This window comes from Macrobrachium rosenbergii, chromosome 33 (genome assembly GCF_040412425.1).
Source record: "Macrobrachium rosenbergii isolate ZJJX-2024 chromosome 33, ASM4041242v1, whole genome shotgun sequence".
NCBI classification, from domain to species: Eukaryota; Metazoa; Arthropoda; class Malacostraca; order Decapoda; family Palaemonidae; genus Macrobrachium; species Macrobrachium rosenbergii.
This window is the reverse complement of record NC_089773.1, coordinates 107,223-126,739: the sequence shown is the minus strand read 5'-3', so window position 1 is coordinate 126,739 and position 19,517 is coordinate 107,223. Positions and strand designations below refer to the sequence as shown.

The 19,517-nt window shown below is 40.3% G+C and overlaps 1 protein-coding gene and 1 long non-coding RNA gene across 2 annotated transcripts in view; one reads left to right on the top strand and one right to left on the bottom strand.

The window, feature by feature from the left end:
* LOC136855791 (ubiquitin-conjugating enzyme E2 G1) overlaps positions 1 to 19,517 on the top strand; it is a 55,704-nt gene that overhangs the window by 28,576 nt on the left and 7,611 nt on the right. The window contains exons 2-5 of the mRNA XM_067133146.1: positions 9,812 to 9,914; positions 10,691 to 10,788; positions 12,954 to 13,132; positions 15,780 to 15,881. Of these exons, the coding sequence (XP_066989247.1) occupies positions 9,812 to 9,914; positions 10,691 to 10,788; positions 12,954 to 13,132; positions 15,780 to 15,854 (455 nt within the window). The 3' untranslated portion in view covers positions 15,855 to 15,881. The remainder of the gene's footprint in view (positions 1 to 9,811; positions 9,915 to 10,690; positions 10,789 to 12,953; positions 13,133 to 15,779; positions 15,882 to 19,517) is intronic.
* On the bottom strand, positions 1,560 to 2,948 carry LOC136855789 (uncharacterized). Its single transcript, XR_010858126.1, has 6 exons — positions 2,922 to 2,948; positions 2,705 to 2,796; positions 2,507 to 2,589; positions 2,346 to 2,412; positions 2,148 to 2,222; positions 1,560 to 1,989 (listed from the first exon to the last, which is right to left on the bottom strand). It is a non-coding gene; the product is annotated as an uncharacterized lncRNA (long non-coding RNA).

Below are 19,517 nucleotides of genomic sequence, written 5' to 3'. Positions count from 1 at the left end.
GAAGTCCTCTGCAACACCGTCCCAGGGACTGGATCCGTCTTCGCTGGTGGTGTCGTTGTCGGAACTTCTTCCTGGGTCAGAGTCGCTCGTCAAGTCTGGACTTCCTCGTCTTCTCCTCCGAGGGCTGCTTCTCTCCCTTTCAGTTTTGAAGAATGTAGGCCCTTGCGACCTAGTCTTCTATCTGAAGTAGCCTTCGTCTCCTTAGTCGAGACTTAGCTACGGACTAGAAGCTTCTTCAGTCATGCTGTCCCAGGGCATGTTTCCTGGGTGGCATGCGGCTCTCGTTTAGGGTTCCTGTCCGTGCTCTGCACTCGCCCTACGAGAGTTGTCGGATAGAGATATGCCCTCTTAGGTCCATCTCTCATCTTACCCTGGCCTTGGCGTAGAAGATGGAAGAACAGGGTGGGGATCATCCTTCTCGGATGTCGTAGGTGGACTCCAAATCCATTGGCATCGACTGTCGGGTTCGAGTCCTTCTTGTTCCCCCTCCTCCTTGGACTTTGTATCGATGATCCAGATCATTCGTTACTCTGTCCTATTGGGAGCTGTGGTACTTTCGAAAAGGTTTGACATTCCTAACCTGGATGTCGTCAACGTTTTCGCCAGTACTGTCTCTCCCAAGGAAGAAGTGTCTAAGGACACATCTTCCTCCTGACTTAAATGAAGCGATCAAGGAGGTACTTGGCAGCTGATGACACGATACCGGTACCTTTCACCCGAGAGCTCACAAAGTCGATGGCTTGGTCCATCCCTCGCATTCGGAAGAATATGTCGGTACCACAGGAGCTGAAGGCGGGTGTGTGGTCCCAACAGACTACCTTCACCTACTTCTACCTCCGGGATGTTGCACACAAGTCCTGGGTCACTTTTTCCTTGGGTCCTGTGGTGGCTGCTCAACAAGTTGTGTAGCTTATCCAGCTCCCCTAACGGGACAGGTTGCATCTCGCCTATGTTGTACGGTAGGGATTGGGAGATGTTTGTTGAGTGACTGGCCTCTATTCCTTCTCTCTATCCTAAGCTCTCTTCCCACGGGCAGGGAGCGGACGTGCCGTTACAAGCTGGACCGGGCGATCGAGGCAGGTAAGCACATAACGTGAGCTTCCGTTCTATTCCCTTTCAGGTTATAGAAGCAACCCCACTCCTTTCTCTTGCAAGGGGAGGAAGGAGTAAATGACTTTGAGACAAACCCAATGCTTGTATTTGCCTTATTGTCATCCGACGTCAATTCTTCCTAGCCTACTTCGCATGATCTGACGATTCCCTCTTTCATGCAAAGGGACCCAGAAGTCTGACAATAGATCTTGCGTTTCTTACAACCCGATCTTTTGTCAGAGGCGGTTTTCCCTTCCTCGCTCTTACGACCAGGAAGGGAAGACAAGGTGGTGAACTCCAGTCAGTTCAGAGAGACTTTTTCAGATTCCTCCCTCCAATCAGTAAGTCTCCTAATGTAAAGGACCGAGGGTTTGTATATTGTGTCGGAACAAATACAGGCAGTCCCCGGTTTACGACGGTGGTTCCGTTCTTGCGCGCGTCGTAACCCGAAAATCGTCGTAAAAGCGGAACGATGGCATACGACGCCAGAAAATTGTATAAAAATTTGAAACAAAAGTTATGAAAGCCTTACTTTTAATCCTTTGGGTATACTGCATGTTGTTTCTTGATGTTTTACCTACATTTTGATGTGGTGTGTATCCAAAACTGGTGGTTCTGGAATGTAAAAATTTACAATTTACTACAAAGTACAGTACTGTACAGTAAATCCTGTATGCAGTAAAGTATAGAGTACTGTACATATACTGCACAAAAGTAAAATACAACATGTTATACAGTAACACAGGTGTACAGTAGTACACTCTACTCTACTGTACTGTAATTTATACCAAAGAGTTTATAAAAGATAAAAAAAAAGTGAATTCCTTACTTTTATTTTGGAAACCCTGTGCTTCTTAACCCTGGAAAAATGGTGTGGCCTCATGATTCAGGGGGATTCTGGAATGTAAAAATTTAGTATTAGTGTACATATAATACTGTACAGTAGTCCTGCATGCAACAAAGTACAGTACTGTACTGTATAAATACAGAACAGTCAGTATTTTACAGTAGAATAATAAATATATAAAAATTATAAAGAGTTAGGAATTCCTTACCTCATTCAGTGATTGTCAAAGCTGTTACAACCGCAGGCTAGGTTGGGGGAGATGGAGATTGTATGCGTGGGGAGCCTGCAATGATAAGGATAAAATTGCTGCAGAGTTTGTACTGTATGTGTTACACTGTTCTGTATCAGTTCAGGTATTTCACAAACCTTTGTTCAACTTTCTATAATAAAAATATGAATTCCTTACCTAATTTCAGTGATTTTTAGAAGATGGAGGCGAGGATGAGGGAGCTCTAGTAAAGGTGCTGGGCAGTCTGGAATATTAGAATGAAGACGTTACTTTATATTTATCAAATGTACTGTACATATGACCATTTATAACATTAAAAACAGTGAAGAATTCAATACCTTGAGTGATTTGAAAGATGTAGGCTACATGAGGAAGGTTTTGTACAGTTCCAGTAGAGGTCAGGTTAAAGGTGCATGTCAGTCTGGAATGATAATGTACATGATAAAGATTAGAATAAAGTACTTCTGTGGATTTCATAAACAGTACACTAATTTTATAAAATGTATAACAATTTATAAAACAGAAAGTGTTCTTACCAAATTCTAGTGGTTGGCTTGCTTACTGGGATGGGCATATGGTAGATGAGAACAGGGGGGCTATGGTGTGGCATCTGCAGGTGCTTGGGAGTCTGCAATGAAAAAGATAGAAATGATACTGTACACAGCAGTACTGTACTGTACTGTATAAGTATAATAACACAATTTAAAACAATGTAGGCTAATAGAAATTTCTAAAAAGTGAAGAATTCCTTACCTGGTGGACATGAAATGGGTGCAGGTGAATTTGGAGTTGAGCAGGGGACACCTGTCATTTGTGGAATGATAAAAGATAGAAATTACCACACAGGGGTATGTATGCAATAAGCTACTGTACTGTATACAGTTTTATAAAGTGATTTGAAAGAAAAAAAAGTCATGAAATCCTTACCTGATGGGGCTGGAGAGGGGATAAGGTCAGCTGAGTTGGGCCGGGAGGAGGCTGTAACATGTGGATCTGGAATGATAATGATTATGTAAAGTTACAGCAAATACTAAAGCAATAGTGTACTGTACAGTGGGTGAAGTGCAGTACACTTTTTGTAACATTTATAAAAATTTATAAAACATTAAAAAAAACATTAAGAATTCCTTACCTGGTGAAGTTGGAGAGAGACAGGAGGTCCCGTAACTTCAAAACCCTGGAATTCTTCAGGGAGTCAGGACTGTCATCACTACCAAAGAGATCTGGAATGGCACATAATGAAATAAATTAGGTTATGCGATAGTAAATATAAAATTTGTACCATATGTACAGTACTGTATGTACAAATGATTTCATGCATGAAAATTATAAAAATTAAACACTTAGGAATTCCTTACCTGATAGAGCTGGAAAAGCTGCTGGGAGGTTACTGCAGGTACAGGTTCAGGCTCAGGTTCTGATTCATAGCCAGGTAGAGGTTCTGGGGAATCTGGATTAGGAGTCACTTCTGCAATGATACAAATGATAAAATTTATTGGGTTATGCTGTGTATCTACAGTATGTAAATATAAATTGCAGTAACATTTTTATAAATATTATTACAAGTTATAACAATTTATATTACAGCAGTTAATAAAAATAAAGTTGAGAAATCCTTACCTAGACTAGGAGTGGCAGGTGGTGCTGAAGACTTCTTCACGAAGAAAGAGTCTAGCCTAGACTGCACTTTCTTCTTCAGCTGCTTCTCCTTCAGCGCCTCCCTGCAGCACGTAAAGATCCAGCATTCCTCTGCGAATCCTCTCAAACCTGGCAATGTTAGGGTCCTCACCCTCAAATGATGCCAAACATTTCTCCAGGTGAGCAAAACCCTCTGTCAAGCCCTTGATTGTTAATTCCTTGACCTTTGGTTGTGGTGCCTCTTCCTCCTCCTCGATCATCTGCTTCTCCAGCTCAATGAGGTCCTCCGATGACAATTCCTCTCCGTGGGATGCCAGCAGCTCGGTGACATCCTCAGCTTCCAAGTCCAGTTTCAGCCTCTTGCTTAGCCCAACAATTTTCCTTGTCACAGCCTCAACATCTTCTGCCTGCTCAAACCCCTTAAAACTATTCACAAACTGCGGACACAGTTTCTTCCACGCACCATTCAGAGTCGACACCTTTACTTCGTCCCAAGCACGTGCGATGTTCGTCGGACACAGCATCTGCAATGTTGTAGCCCTTCCAAAAATCTTTCAGAGTCAACTCCTTGTTACCTTCAACGGCCCGTAAAGCAGCGCGTATTGTCCTCCTCAGGTAGTATGCCTTGAAGTTAGCAATGACTCCCTGGTCCATCGGCTGTATGAGGATGTAGTATTTGGTGGTAGATACACCACCTTCACATTAGGGTTCATATTACTAAGATTAGCCGGGTGACCAGGGGCATTGTCTAAGACAAGCAGGACCTTAAAGGCAGACCCTTCGAGGCACAATACCTTTCCACTGCGGGCACAAAGTGGTCATTGAACCAGTCCTCGAAGACCATCAAGGTAACCCAAGCTTTCTTATTGGACTTCCAAATGACGGGGAGTTGACTCTTGAAAATGCCCTTAAAAGCCCTGGGATTTTCTGCCAAGTACACTAGCAACGGCTTAAGCTTCAAATCGCCACTAGCATTTCCCCCAAAGAGTAAAGTCAGCCTCTCCTTACCAGCTTTATGGCCTGGTGCTGACCTCTCCTCCTTGGAAATGTATGTACGATTTGGCATTCTTTTTTCAAAATAACCCTGTCTCATCTACATTAAATACCTGGTCAGCAGTGTAACCACCTTCCCTAATTATCTCAGCCAAACCACTAGGGAAACTTTCTGCTGCTACGTCATCAGCGCTAGCAACTTCACATTGTGCAAATTTGCACGAGCCTTGAAGCGGTTAAACCAACCCCTACTGGCGGAAAATTCTTCACTAGCACTGCCTTCCCCATTTTTCTTCACCACTGCCGCATGCAGCTCCCTAGCCTTCTCTTGAATCACACTCAGGCTCACTGGAACACGCCGTTGGTTCTGGTCTTCCAGCCAGATCAACAATAACTTCTCCATCTCCACTATGTTCTGGCTACGTTGCTTCACGTTAATCACCGTTGCCTTCATTGGTGCAGCGTCTTGCACATGTTTCAGAATACGCTGCTTGTCCTTCACTATGGTAACAACCGTCGTTCTGCTAAGGCCCAAGGCACGGCCTATCTCGGTGTTACTTTCACCCTTCTCCGAACGCTTAATTACGTCGTACTTGACTTCCATGGTGATGCTCTTCCTCGGCTTCTTGGATGCACTAGCATCAGATGATAAATTCTGCCGTTTTGGAGCCATAGTGAAGGCACAATTCACGAAAAACTGCAGCTAAAGAAAAGCAACAATGAGGCAACGCGCCTAACTCTGCGGAGGCAAACACGTGAGTGAGGAAAGGGTTGTTTGGTATTGTTGCGCCGCGCCTTTCGTGATCGACCCAGGAAGGTCGTTGTCCGGTCAACTACTGTACAGTACCAATGCAGTTACATACAGAGCGCAGCTACGCTCACGAAACTAGTTCCGCTTACAAAGCGGCGTAAAAAGCGCCGAAAAAAAGTCATAACCTTGCAATGTATTTTAATAATTGTAACCAGAAACTGATTTTTGATGATTACTGTTAAACCAGAAACGGATTTTTTTATAAATATACGTAATTGAAAAGCGTCGTAAACAGGCTGCGTCGTAAACTCGAAACAAACGTCGTAAGCCGGCCTGGATTTTTTAATGAATATATCTGAAAAACCGTCGTAAACTCGGAACGTCGTAAGCCGGGGACCGCCTGTAACAGTTTTTGAAAGTGAATTGTATTTTTCCTAACTATACAAACCCGAGGTCCTTTACAATTATGCCCACCTCATGCCACCCCTCAATCTGTACATGGGCCGAAAGGCAAATTGGAATGTTTACATCCGGGCAGGCGGTACTCCCGCCTCCCGGACAGTAACTGCCTAACCACCTTGTTGAAGTTCAACGGCCGTTTTCCAGCCTACGCCTGAAAGTATCTCCTAATGTAAAGGACCTCAGGTTTGTATAGTTAGGAAAAATACAATTTACTTTCAAAAATTGTTATTTTGGACTAAGCACGGCTCCTTACGTTTTCTCTCGAGTGCCATCGAACGTAGCTCACTGGTTACATCTAAAAGGGATACGGTTTTCGATGTACCTGGACGACAATAATCAGAGCCAGATCGCAAGCAAAGTGTCTGGAGGATCTACAAGTTACAATGAATTTGACGCAACAGTTAGGTCTTGTAGTAAATCTAGCCAAATCACAGCTAACGCCTTCTCAGGACATCATCTACCTGGGGATGAGGATTCAGTCAGTGGTTTTTCGGGCTTTTCCAGCCCCGAAACGCATTCTAGATTGCTTAGAAAAGGTGAAGCTCTTTCTAGGGAAATGGACCTGTTCGGCGAGGGAGTGGATGAGTCTGCTGGGGACCCTCTCCTCGATCGAACAATTCGTCTCCCTGGGAAGGCTACATCTACGTCCACTTCAGTTCCATCTGTCAAGCTATTGGAAAAGAGGCCAAGATCTGGAGACGTGGATTCCGATCCCTCTGGGAATCAAAAATCATTTGAGTTGGTGGAACGACCCCAACAAACTTCAAATAGGCGTCGAACTTCAACAGAAGAACCCCGACCTAGTGTTGTATTCAGACGCATCGGACATGGGATGGGGTGCAATGCTGGGGAAGGGCGAGATCTCAGGTCTATGGGAAAACCATCAGAAGAAATGGCATATAAATGTCAAGGAACTGGTGGCCATTCATCTTGTGCTAGTCCACTTTCAGGAGAAGGTCCAGAACAAGATTGTTCAGGTCAACGCAGACAACACCACAGCGTTGGCCTACATCAGGAAACAGGGTGGCACTCGTTCGGATTCCCTTTACGAGGCAGCAAAAGATCTCCTGCTGTGGGCAGAAACGAACAACTTAACTCTGATCACCCGCTTCATAGAGGGAGAGAAGAACGTCAGAGCGGATCTTCTCAGCAGAGGAAGACAGGTTCTCACGACAGAATGGACCTTACATCACGAGGTGTGCAACAGGCTTTGGAATCTGTGGGGAGAACCGTCAATAGACCTCTTTGCGACACAGAGAACGAAGAGGTTACCAGTCTACTGCTCTCCAGTCCCAGACCAGGAAGCAGTGGCAGTGGACGCCTTCCTCATGAATTGGGAGGGACTAGACATGTACGCTTTTCCTCCATTCAAGATCCTAGACAGAGTCATGAAGAAGTTCAGGGAGTCGAACGACGCCCGCATGACCCTGATAGCTCCATTTTGGCCCATGAGACCATGGATCACGGAGGTGATGGAGTGGCTAGTAGACACCCCCAGATTGTTACCTTGTCGGAACGATCTACTCAGACAGCCACATATAGAGAGATACCATCAAAATCTCCTTGCTCTCAACCTAACTGCCTTTCGACTATCGAAAAACTGGCAAGAGCGAAGGGCTTTTCAAGGAAGCTGCAAGAGCCATCGCGAGAGCGAGGAGAACGTCCACACTCAAGGTGTACCAATCAAAGTGGGACGTATTCAGGAATGGTGCAGAAAAAATAACATTTCCTCTTCCAGTACCTCTCTAACTCAACTGGCAGATTTTCTACTGCATTTAAAAACCCAAGAAACCTAGCAGTATCAACCATCAAGGGATACCGCAGCATGCTTGCTTCCGTCTTCCGTCACAGAAATATTGACGTGTCGGGAGACAAGGACCTCACGGATCTCATAAGGTCTTTTGAGACAGTTAAGAGGAAGTACAACCCGACCCCCTCTTGGAATTTGGACGTAGTCCTAAAATTTTTAACCTCGAATAGGTTTGAACCTCTCGACAAGGCTTCATGGAAGGATCTCACTAAGAAGACCCTTTTCCTGGTCGCGTTGGCTACAGCCAAGAGGGTAGGAGAACTACAAGCCTTTAGCAAGAAAGTAGGCTTCAATGGGGAAAATGCAGTCTGCTCACTTCAACTTGGTTTTCTCGCCAAAAACGAGAACCCTTCTCAACCATGGCCCAGATCCTTTTCCATACCAGGGCTGTCTCGTTTAGTAGGACAGGAAAAAGAGAGAGGCCTTTGTCCAGTTAGGGCCCTAAAATTTTATCTACAGAGGACCAGAAACATGAGAGGTCAGACAGATCACCTCTGGTGCTCAGTGAAGAAACCTTCGTTACCCTTATCAAAGAATGCACTGGCGTTCTTTATCAAGGACTTAATAAGGGAAGCTCACCAAGAATGTGACGAGAAAAGCTTCCCAATCCTCAAAGTCAAAGCGCACAGTAAGAGCTGTGGCGACTTCGATGGCTTATAGACACAACAGGTCTATGAAATCGATTTTGGAAGCGACTTTTTTTGGCGAAGCAAGTCTATCTTCGCAGATTGTTACCTGAAAGAAGTACAGACCCAATATGAGGATTGCTGTTCCTGGGTCCGTGACGTTGCCTCCGGTGCCGTAGTTGGAGAGGGTACTACTGCCTCTACCCTATAACCTTCTTTTTTTTTTTTTTATACCCTTGCTTTTTCTTGATTTGAACTCACAGGTTGTCTGTGAAGGTTGTTGCAACCTTCCACAGTCTGGGGTTGCAAGTCTAAGTTAGGTTTTATGGAATGTGTTATTTAGTGATTTTAGTGGGTCAGGTGGTCAGCTCTTTGTCCATGGCTATGCCAGGATAGCAAGGGTGGTGGTCTAGTCATGTTAAGGTTGAGGACCGTGTGACAGCCCCATAGAGACTTTCTACAGCCCCCTGGATGGGTCGCTGGGTCTCTCAAGGAATGCAGGCGAATGAGGCAGGATAACTATGAAGCCAGCTTCCTTATCAGGTAAGAACCAGAGTATGGTTACAGCTAATATTTAGTGTTTAGTAATTATACGAATTCCCAACGTTGTTTTGGTTCTCTAACCCACCACCAATGGTGTCAATCAGCTATATATATGTAACTACCAGGGAAGTTAGATATTTAAAAATGGTATTTTCATTATAAAATAAGTTTTTAAATATACTTACCTGGTAGTTACATATATAAAAGGTCCCTCCCTCCCCTCTGAGAACAGGGGCATGGAATTTCTGAGGACAATTGGGAATGGTTCTAGGTACCTGGTAGAGGGCGCTCAGGTATGGCCACCTGACCATCTATCGGCGATTGCCGCAATTTTGAATTTCTGCCGTCTGATGAATCGAATCGCGGGATAAAGCTATATATATGTAACTACCAGGTAAGTATATTTAAAAACTTATTTTATAATGAAAATACCATATTTATTCATGAAAATTATATGAAAATACAGTAATTAGTGAATATTTCTCAGTGAAAAATACCGCGAATGGGCGAATTTTCCGCGAATGATGGCTAGATATGTTCTACCCGTGAGTCCGCGGATCTTGAGGACACGAATACGGGCGGTTTACTGTATACAGTATTGACCTGTATGAAATGTCCAGCGTTGATTGCTGTACAGTAGTATACAAGTAAGGCAAGTTTGTATGAATGATAGCTGCTGTCCTTCCCCAAGCATTGTACACCAGCATTGCTTAGCCTGTGCTTTGCATAAAAGTAATAAATGTTTTACTACACAAATTGTAGTGATTTTTGTATGGTACTGTACAGTTCTGTTTGCTAATTTTTTTTTCTTTTATTCCAGAGTTAAACAAGAATCCAGTAGAAGGTTTTTCCGCAGGTCTTATTGATGACAATGATATCTTCAAATGGGAAGTTCTCATCATAGGCCCACCTGAAACATTATAGTAAGGGATTTATGCTCTTGGTAAGGTGCATGTGCAAAATGGGCAGGGATGTTAGTACGATATACTAAAGAAATTGGCTCTACAGTTCATTCAAGTTTATAGCATTAAGTTGTTACAGTATTTTTGTGTTTGCTCTTGAGTGTTCTCCATTAAAAAAAAATAATCTTTGTACATGCTGTACCTATTATTTAAGTCTATATGTGTTGTTTTTGAATTAAGATTATTCGCTGCTCACTGAGGTTTGGCGCTCAGTGTAACAGAAAATATAAGAGGGGGGGGGTTGCCAAAAGAGTTAATGTTGAACGTCTGGATTTTACAGTGAAATATGTAGTAAAGGATGAGCAGGAAAAATAAGTGACAGGAATGGTTAGGAAATTTTTGTTTAGAATCCTATAAAAAAAAATTGCAGGATGAGCAGGAAAAATAAGTGACAGGAATGGTTAGGAAATTTTTGTTTAGAATCCTATAAAAAAAAATTGCACCATCTTGCATGTCATCACCCCAGTAGCTTGGGGGATAGATTATCAAATGAGTCATTTATTTTATTGAGATGTGACCAAGGCTTTTGGGGGGCGGGTTTTTTTTTCAACATTGTGAACTTTTAATTTAGATGAAACAACTAACTGTTTTCTGGTGAAATAAATTCTAGTTTAATAAGCCTTCCATACAGTCAGGTTTGGCTTCAAGATTTCTTTGAAGTTCCTGGCCATTTTGGGTGTCTGTCTCATGCTTTCTGGGTCATAGGCATTCATGAATGGTTCTCTCCTATTTTGCAGTGAAGGAGGTTTTTTTAAAGCACATCTAATATTTCCAAGAGAGTATCCCCTCCGGCCACCTAAAATGAAGTTCATCACAGATATATGGCATCCAAACAGTAAGTATTAGTCACATTATGTAATGTTTCCTATGGATGCACTAGAAATTAATATTTGTACACAGGATTCTGATTGAGTTAGTGCTGTACCATGTAGACTGTCAGCATCCATAGTCACTAGTGGGGTTTGCAAATTAGAACACACTGTATGCCAAGCATATTTTCTGTATATGAAAATTGTAAAAAAGGAAAGGGGGGCCGCCATCTAATTACGATGTTCCCTGGAATCTGGTGCAGTAAGCAAAGACCAAAGCCAGAGATGAGTTGAAGTTTTGATTAAAAAACTTTAATGGCAGATCTAGACGTAAATTGTAGGGGAGGTTAATGGAAGGATAAAGGTCTTGAAGATGATGTCAGTTTGGGCACCCTACCACCACCGTTGATGATACATATCTATCAGGTAATGCTGTAATAATTATGACCACAAGTTTTGGAATTCCTGTATTCTACAAGGGAGGCCTTAAGTTTACATGAAATGTTTAGATTGTAATTGTTGTAGCTTGAAATTCAGGTAATTTGGTGGAGAAGTATATTTTCATTTGTTCTCAAATTGCAGAAGAATATCTTAACTATGTAAATTGCATTACATTGTACTAGTATGAAGTAGGTTTTTGTTTCATTTCATTTAGAGAAGGTATCACAATCTTTTGGGTTACTGAAACCTTGAGAGTTGTCAGTTGGTTTGGTAAAATGTCAGGTCACAGACTGATATTTCCTCAAATTAGTGAGCACCGTTAACATTCGTCACTTTTGAGACAGTAAATTATTTAGCCTTCCCGAAAATCTGGTTTGTAAAGTAAACTTGAAACTGTTGGGAAAACTCATTAGGTAGGCAGTACTTAGATATCACTCCCCAGTCAAGAAGTTGTGAAACCCCTTGTGATGTTACAAAAATTATGTTGAAACTTTCCCTACACTTCAAAAGTGCAAGGTACAGTACACCTATTAAGCTGTGGTTGATATCAGTATTTCATCACATAACTTTTAACAACATTTTAGTTCTAGTCTTTTTGAATATCTAGTTTTAATCCAATGGATTTTATGTATATATTGGATAATGCAAGTACTATACATACAGTGCTGCTTAAACAGTTGAGGTGTGTTGGTAGCAAGTAAATGTACTGTATACAGAGATTTCTAACTTGCAGTTCTATAATAGATAATGTAGATATTCTTGAGTACAGTAATATGTTTTACAAATAACTTTCAATTGTTTTTTAATTTAGGCTTATGAACTCTTTTTACTTAAATTAAGAGGCTGTAAGAAATTTGTATGAATGTTTGATAATGACTTTGAAATATGAAAGGAGGTTGTGTACTTTGGATAATGTTTTCAGTTGTTCAGGTTGTTTTATAATTATTATTGAAATTGCACTCATGTTCGTGTGGAGCATACAGAGAAGAGTAACAACTTGCCTAGCAAACTTTCATTTGATGACATTAACATTCTGGCACAAACCTCTTAATTAGTCTTAACGTAAAATATTGTCTCAAAGGGTCTCTCTGGAGTTCCACCATAAATGTCTTTCCTGTGTTATCTTCCACAAATTTCTTCTCACCTTCAGCCCCCCTTCTGACAGTTCTCATCCAAGTAAATCTGGCTCTTACGACTTTTCTGGTGCCCACAGGAGCCCAGCTAATACTGTCATGAACTGTTCTCCCAGTACATTAAATGTTTGAATATGTGAAATGCATGATTTGTTTGGTTATTTATGAGTACTGATATCACAACATATGTAATATGAAAGGCCTCTTGGTATTTTTTAAATGTATAAGCCAAGAGAATACAGTAGTAAACCTCATGTTAATTGCAGTCTCTCTGCATTAGATATAAGAAATTGGTAAATTGTTTTTTCATTAATCCATACTAAAAGTTATTCTGTTAATTTACAAACAGTTACTGTCCTATGTAGGGCTGGAATAGAGCTGGATAACATGTAAATTTGCTAGAAATTTGGAACTGACTTGAAATGTTATGTCATGTTGCAGGCATCTCAATCTAGTTGAGACCTCTGCTAATGTACACTCTGAAGGGTGAGAGTATTTATATAAACATTTTGTCAGGGAGTGTGCATCATATGACAGCAGACAAATAGAAATTTCATGGATGTTGTACAGTACTGAATGAATCTGTGTTGTGTTACAATTGTTTTTTTCGTTGTCAGTCGAGAAGAATGGTGACGTCTGCATTTCAATTCTTCACGAACCTGGAGATGATAAATGGGGTTATGAAAAAGCTTCTGAGCGCTGGCTTCCCGTGCACACAGTCGAGACTATTTTAATCTCTGTCATCAGTATGTTAGCAGATCCCAATGATGAAAGTCCAGCAAATGTTGATGCAGCGGTAAGTGATCTCTTAATGTTTAACCTTACAGGAACTATTTGTTTATGTGAATGCTAATATTTTATTTGTGGGGGCTACCACGTACAGGCTGCCATGCATGACACTCTGCAGATAATACCAGAGGTTTATTGCAGTGTCCTTTCCTTTCATTCTCAGCAGCTTTACGTTTTGCCTTTTACTTCTCATCCATCCCCTTTGATCTCTTCTTGCTCAGCTGTCCAACTTCTTTTACTGAACCTTGGCTTACAAACTGTGATTCTTGATATTAGTGATTTGTGGTCTCATTACAGTAATATATGATATGAAATACTGTACACATAGTCAAAATTGACTTGTAAGGAATTGTGGCGCTACATTTGCCAGTCTACTTAAGATTAGTAGTTAGAATCAAGACAACTGACTGGAAACAAAAATCAGTGCTGACAGGAGTCCACAAATTTTTGGGTGGGAGCTGACCAATTTTTGGAAGCAGGTGTTAGGTGAAATGTTGCGTGATCCTTTTTATCTTTATGAGAGATAATTCAGAAACTTCCCAGTTGAAGTTCAGTATGCATTTCTTGCATTTTAGAGGGCTGTTGCGTTTAAACGATAGAAGGATTACATAAGTTGTCAGTTGGAGTTCCTCATGAATTTCATTAATTGGAGGTGGCTTGTCATTTAACTAATGCAAAATCTTTCCATACTTGTTATACAGATCAAGTTTAAGGGCTAGAGAAAAGAAAATAGTTTTTGGCAAATACGTCAATATAAGCAGAGTTTGTTTATTTTTATATGCTCTGTTTATGATAATAGACAGTGTAGAGTTTTTTTAATTATCAACTCTTTGGAAGTTTATAGACTTTAAAATATATTTTTATACTCCTGAGTTAACTCAGGAGTCATAGAAAAATAAAAAAAATATGATTGCATTCATTGATTTTGTTTTTAAACGATGCAATATTGTAAAGATACAACAACCACTATCTTCTTACTGCAACATTACAGAGTTTAACGAGAGAGTGAATTCAATTTTATAGTTGAATTACTGCTTTAAATTTACAGTATTTCATATTCATGCTAAAAAATAAAGATTGCCACCCATTGCATTGTATAGTCCATAACAGCCCAGGCTTTCTGTCAGTATTTCCTTGTTTGTCAATTCTAACGCACCTGCATGGGTTTGCAGTAATATTTACCTCCTAGTCAGTTATTTTGAAGATTACTGGGGAGAAGGATTGCTGAGAAGTGTCCTTACCTCGTTGTCGTCGTCTTTTTTTTCTTCAAGATTAGGGATAAGGTTTGCTGAGTATTGTCCTTAAATTGTATGCATCTAGAGGTGTGGTTATACTTCAGTAACATTCCATTGGTTGATGTAGTTCCTTTTTTTTTTTTTTTTTTTTTTTTTTTTGAAAGGAAAGCCATCACAGAATTTTGTATTAATCATTTGATGGGCTAAATATTCACAGAATTTTGTATTAATCATTTGATGGGCTAAATATTTAAAGAATTTTGTATTAATCATTTGATGGGCTAAATATTTTATTTTTTTTTAAAGGAAAGCCGTCACAGAATTTTGTATTAATCATTTGATGGGCTAAATATTTTTTTTTTTTAAAGGAAAGCCGTCACAGAATTTTGTATTAATCATTTGATGGGCTAAATATTTTATTTTTTTAAAGGAAAGCCATCACAGAATTTTTTTAATCATTTGAAAAAGGAAAGCCGTCACAGAATTTTGTATTAATCATTTGATGGGCTAAATATTTATTATTTTTTTTTTTAAAGGAAAGCCATCACAGAATTTTGTATTTATTATTTGATGGGCTAAATATTTTTTTTTTTGAAAGGAAAGCCGTCACAGAATTTTGTATTAATCATTTGATGGGCTAAATATTTTTTTTTTTTTTTTAAAGGAAAGCCATCACAGAATTTTGTATTTATTATTTGATGGGCTAAATTTTTTTTTTTTTTTGAAAGGAAAGCCGTCACAGAATTTTGTATTTAGTCATTTGATGGGCTAAATATTTATTTATTTATTTTTTTAAAGGAAAGCTGTCATAGAATTTTGTATTAATCATTTGATTGGCTAAATATTTTTTCTTGAAAGGAAAGCCATCACAGAATTTTGTATTAATCATTTGATGGGCTAAATATTTTTTTTTGAAAGGACAGCCATCACAGAATTTTGTATTAATCATTTGATGGGCTAAATATTTTTTTTTGAAAGGACAGCCATCACAGAATTTTGTATTAATCATTTGATGGGCTAAATATTTTTTTTGAAAGGAAAGCCATCACAGAATTTTGTATTAATCATTTGATGGGCTAAATATTTTTTTTTTGAAAGGAAAGCCAATACAGAATTTTGTATTAATCATTTGATGGGCTAAATATTTTTTTTTGAAAGGAAAGCCATCACAGAATTTTGTATTAATCATTTGATGGGCTAAATATTTTTTTTTGAAAGGAAAGCAGTCACAGAATTTTGTATTAATCATTTGATGGGCTAAATATTTTTATTTGAAAGGAAAGCCGTCACAGAATTTTGTATTAATCATTTGATGGGCTAAATATAACTAGTTTTGGATTAGATGGTAATCTCTGCTTGTTATATACACTGAGTTGCTGTGTTACTTGTAACTTGAACATTTGTTGTTATCCCTTGCAGAAAGACTTTCGTGAGGACTATACTGTCTTTAAAAAGAAAGTAGCGCGTTGTGTTCGAAGAAGTCAAGAGGAATAGGAAACTTAGGATTTTAACTTTAACCCGGTGAGTAAAATACCCAGCATTATTCTTATAAAAATCTGTAGATATTTTGTATTGAGTGGTAATGTCATCTCTCTCTCCCTTTCTTAACAAGTGCTTCTTGGATTTATGGTGTGCTGACAATTTCTTGCTACTATGTTTCCTTCAGAATAATTTCTATTTGACATTATTAATGGTTTTCCATCAGAATTGCTTTCAGTAGACATAATTATTGGGGACATAAATGACTCACAGTATACTGTGATGTGTGTATACAGTTGATAGAAATCCTTTATTTTAGTAGATTAACTTTGAAACCAGTGTGAGGTCAGGGGCACACTCTTGTAATTTGTGTATCAGTATTTTCGGCAGTACAGTAGTGGCTTTTGCAATGCTAATAAGGGACTGAAGAGTCTTTGCAACATTCTTAAGTCCCAGCCAAATGCTCTGTCACTTTCACCCATCGCCATTGTTTTCTTCCAGTCTATTTGTAGAATTTTTTAAAGAAAAAAAAAATAATATGTCATGAAATAATGATGAGTTTGTACTTTGTCTTTGAGAGTCCCAACTGGTTGGGTTTATTCTTGTGATATTTATCATGTATGGCAGTCAGAGGTTGAATTTATGTATTACGGGCCTAGAAATCCATTGAGCACATGCTTCTTTCAGTTAAATTCCCTTGAAGAATATGAGCACATGCTTCTTCAGTTAAATTGCCATGAAGAATGGCAAGAAAATGTGTTGTTTACATATAAAATTCAGTAACCAAAGACCTAATTTTTTGTATCAGACCATTGACCATATTAGGTTTGGATACTCCATAGGGTTTTGTGCTTACGGTTGTAGGTGTTAATTTTAGCTGGCTTTTAGGTTATTCTTGTTTTTCTGTATTTTTCATGTATTTTTAAGAACAACCCATTTCAGCCAACTTTATAAAGATTAAGAAATCCTGAATTTGATGTGGTCAAACTAATTAAGAAATATAACCAGCACTTTGTTGATATTTTATTGTAACTTACCCGTAGCTCAATTTCCGTCTTCACAAAGTATATTCATTTACTTTTAAATTAACACCATCTTCATTGGAAACATTTACCTTGGTTTTTATCTGGTGTATTAAATGTGAAAATAAGTTATCTGCATGTTTCTCTGTCCCCTGGTTTAAACTGTCAAGTCTAGGTCTTCATCTGTCCTCTTGCTGAATGGTTTCGTGGGCCTTCCTACAGATTTTACAAGTAGTCGTGGTATATCTATTTCACCCTGGTGCAGCTTCTCTTTTGCTTACTGCTCTCAACCCTAGCTTCACAGTCCAGTGTTCCCAATGGTTAAATAAATTCTTTATCTCATCTATGACAGGTTTCTCTCTTGCATCTTCACAATTTGGTGTTATATTGCATTTCAGGGATCGAAAATGTTAACCATTTGTTACATATAAATTGTACAAAGTTCACCCCCAGCCTCTCCTACAACAGCTATAGGGCCAGTCATTATTGTACGTTTTTCGTTGCTTTGTTTGCATTCACCATTAGTCTTTTTTTTTAACACTGACATTCTGTCCACTCTTCCACCTTTTAAATAGTTCCATAATTTCTTCCTCAGATTTTGCTGCTAGCGCTAGGTCATACACAAAAAGCAGCTCTTCTTCAAATTTGTCATACTTGGCTAATGAATAGGTATTTGATGAATAATCCACATTGTCCAGTTCAGAATGCAGAAGCAACACTTGCAGTGAAACATATATTACTCAGTTATACAGTTTCTAGCCTTCAATAAATATCAAGCATTAGAAACAAGTCCTTAGAAGAAATTGTCAGAATATTCAATCCATTCATTTTGTCCAGGTTGAATTGTCATTTATAACAAACCTTTTGAGCCAGCCCCATGAGAGTCAAGATGTTAGCTCAGGGGAAGGGTTTGATCAATAATATGAAAGAGGTGTTAGTATCCAAGGAGGTCAAGAGTTATAAATAATAGTAATGATAATTGTGACCTCCCCATAAGGGTTTCTGTGAGCAGTAGTGTTTGTGCAGCAAGCATTGCTAATGATTCTTTGCAGCACCTCTGTGGCTGTCAGATGCAGTGTTATTTCATCTTAATTCTGACCTGTTTCCTTTGGTCTTCCCACCTAGCAATTCTGACATCACATTCCAGTCCCCCCCCCTATCTGTTGAGAATAAATTCTATTGGCTGCCCATGTTTGAGTTCAGAACTACCTACAGTGTCATCAAGGTACTTAAAATTTTGGGATCTTTCCTGGAAAGTGACCCCCAAAGAAGCCTGTTGGGGATTACATTAAAAACAAAAAGATAATGACCCCAAGAAATATTGTTTTGTTCATGAGACTTACCTGACAGATATATATATAGCTGTATTCTCCGAAGGACCGACAGAAATTCAAAACTTACGGCACACGCAGTGGGGCCAGGTGGTTAGTACCCATTCCCGCCGCTGGGAGGCGGTATCAGAACCATTCCCATTTTCTATTCAGATTTTCTCTGTCGCCGGTATTGTCAACACCCGTTGTCAATACCTCCGTCGTTGGATTTCGAAAACTTTTCCACTTGAGTATTCTGATTGTCTTTTGGTTTTTGACTTTGGATTTGTGGATAGGCATACGCTTTTGTGGACTGTTTTGATTTTGGCTTTGACTTTTCTTTGAACACGATGTCTGGTTCTAGTTCTGCTAGTTTCAGGGTGTGTGTTGTGAAGGAGTGTAAGGTGAGGCTACCGAAATCTTCGGTAGACCCTCACACAGTATGTATGAGATGTAGAGGGCATGTCTGTTTGTTTGATGATCGCTGCAAGGAGTGTGAGTCTTTGCCTGATTCTGATGGGAAGGTTTATGACTCTTATGTGCGCAAGTTAGAGCGTGACCGTATCAGGAGGTCTTCCTCCAGGAGTGTGTCTGCTGGTGGGAGTCAGGGTAATAATTTGTCTCCTGTTAACCTATCTGTTGCTTCACCTATCCCTGTAGTGTTGCCTTCGGGCCCTGTGATTGCATCTGCGGAAGGTAATGCCCTTGCGGAGATTTTGAACTCCATTCGTGCTTTGGAGTCTAAGGTGCTGGCGATTGAAAGTGTTGTGAAGTGCAGTGATCCCCCTAGTGTTGTGGAGTGGGCGTCAGATCGGCCCTATAATGCCTCTAGGCCTGGACCTCTGCCGGACTCCCAGGACTCAGGGAGTGGGCATGTCGAAAGCCGCAAGAGGGTTACGGGGACTCCCCACCGATCTGGCGTCCCTTCGGCAGGCCCTGTTGTCGATTCCCAGGCTGCCAAGGATCGTGCTCGCGCACACGCCCCTTAAGGATTGCTTCGTCCTCTGAGGCGCCCTCTCACGCAAGGGGTCGTGTTCTCGGTTGGACCCTCGCTTTGGAAGAGAAGCTTCGCAGAGGAGGACGCTTCTCCTCCTCTTTCTCGAGCACTCGTTTCTTCTCCTGAGTGGTTCCATGATTTGCCGCCACAGAAGAGGACCAGGACTTCTTCTGAGGAGGACGTTTTTGAGCGTCCCAGTCGCCCCAAGAAGAGAGCTGTCGTCACCCCTGGTAGAAGGAAGAGGGCGTCCCTTCCCCTCTTCTTCTCACAAGAGCAGCCCTTCTCCTGAGAGGAGTCTTCTCCTTCAAGCGTCTTCTCCAGGACATGCAGCGGCAGTTGGCTTCCCTCC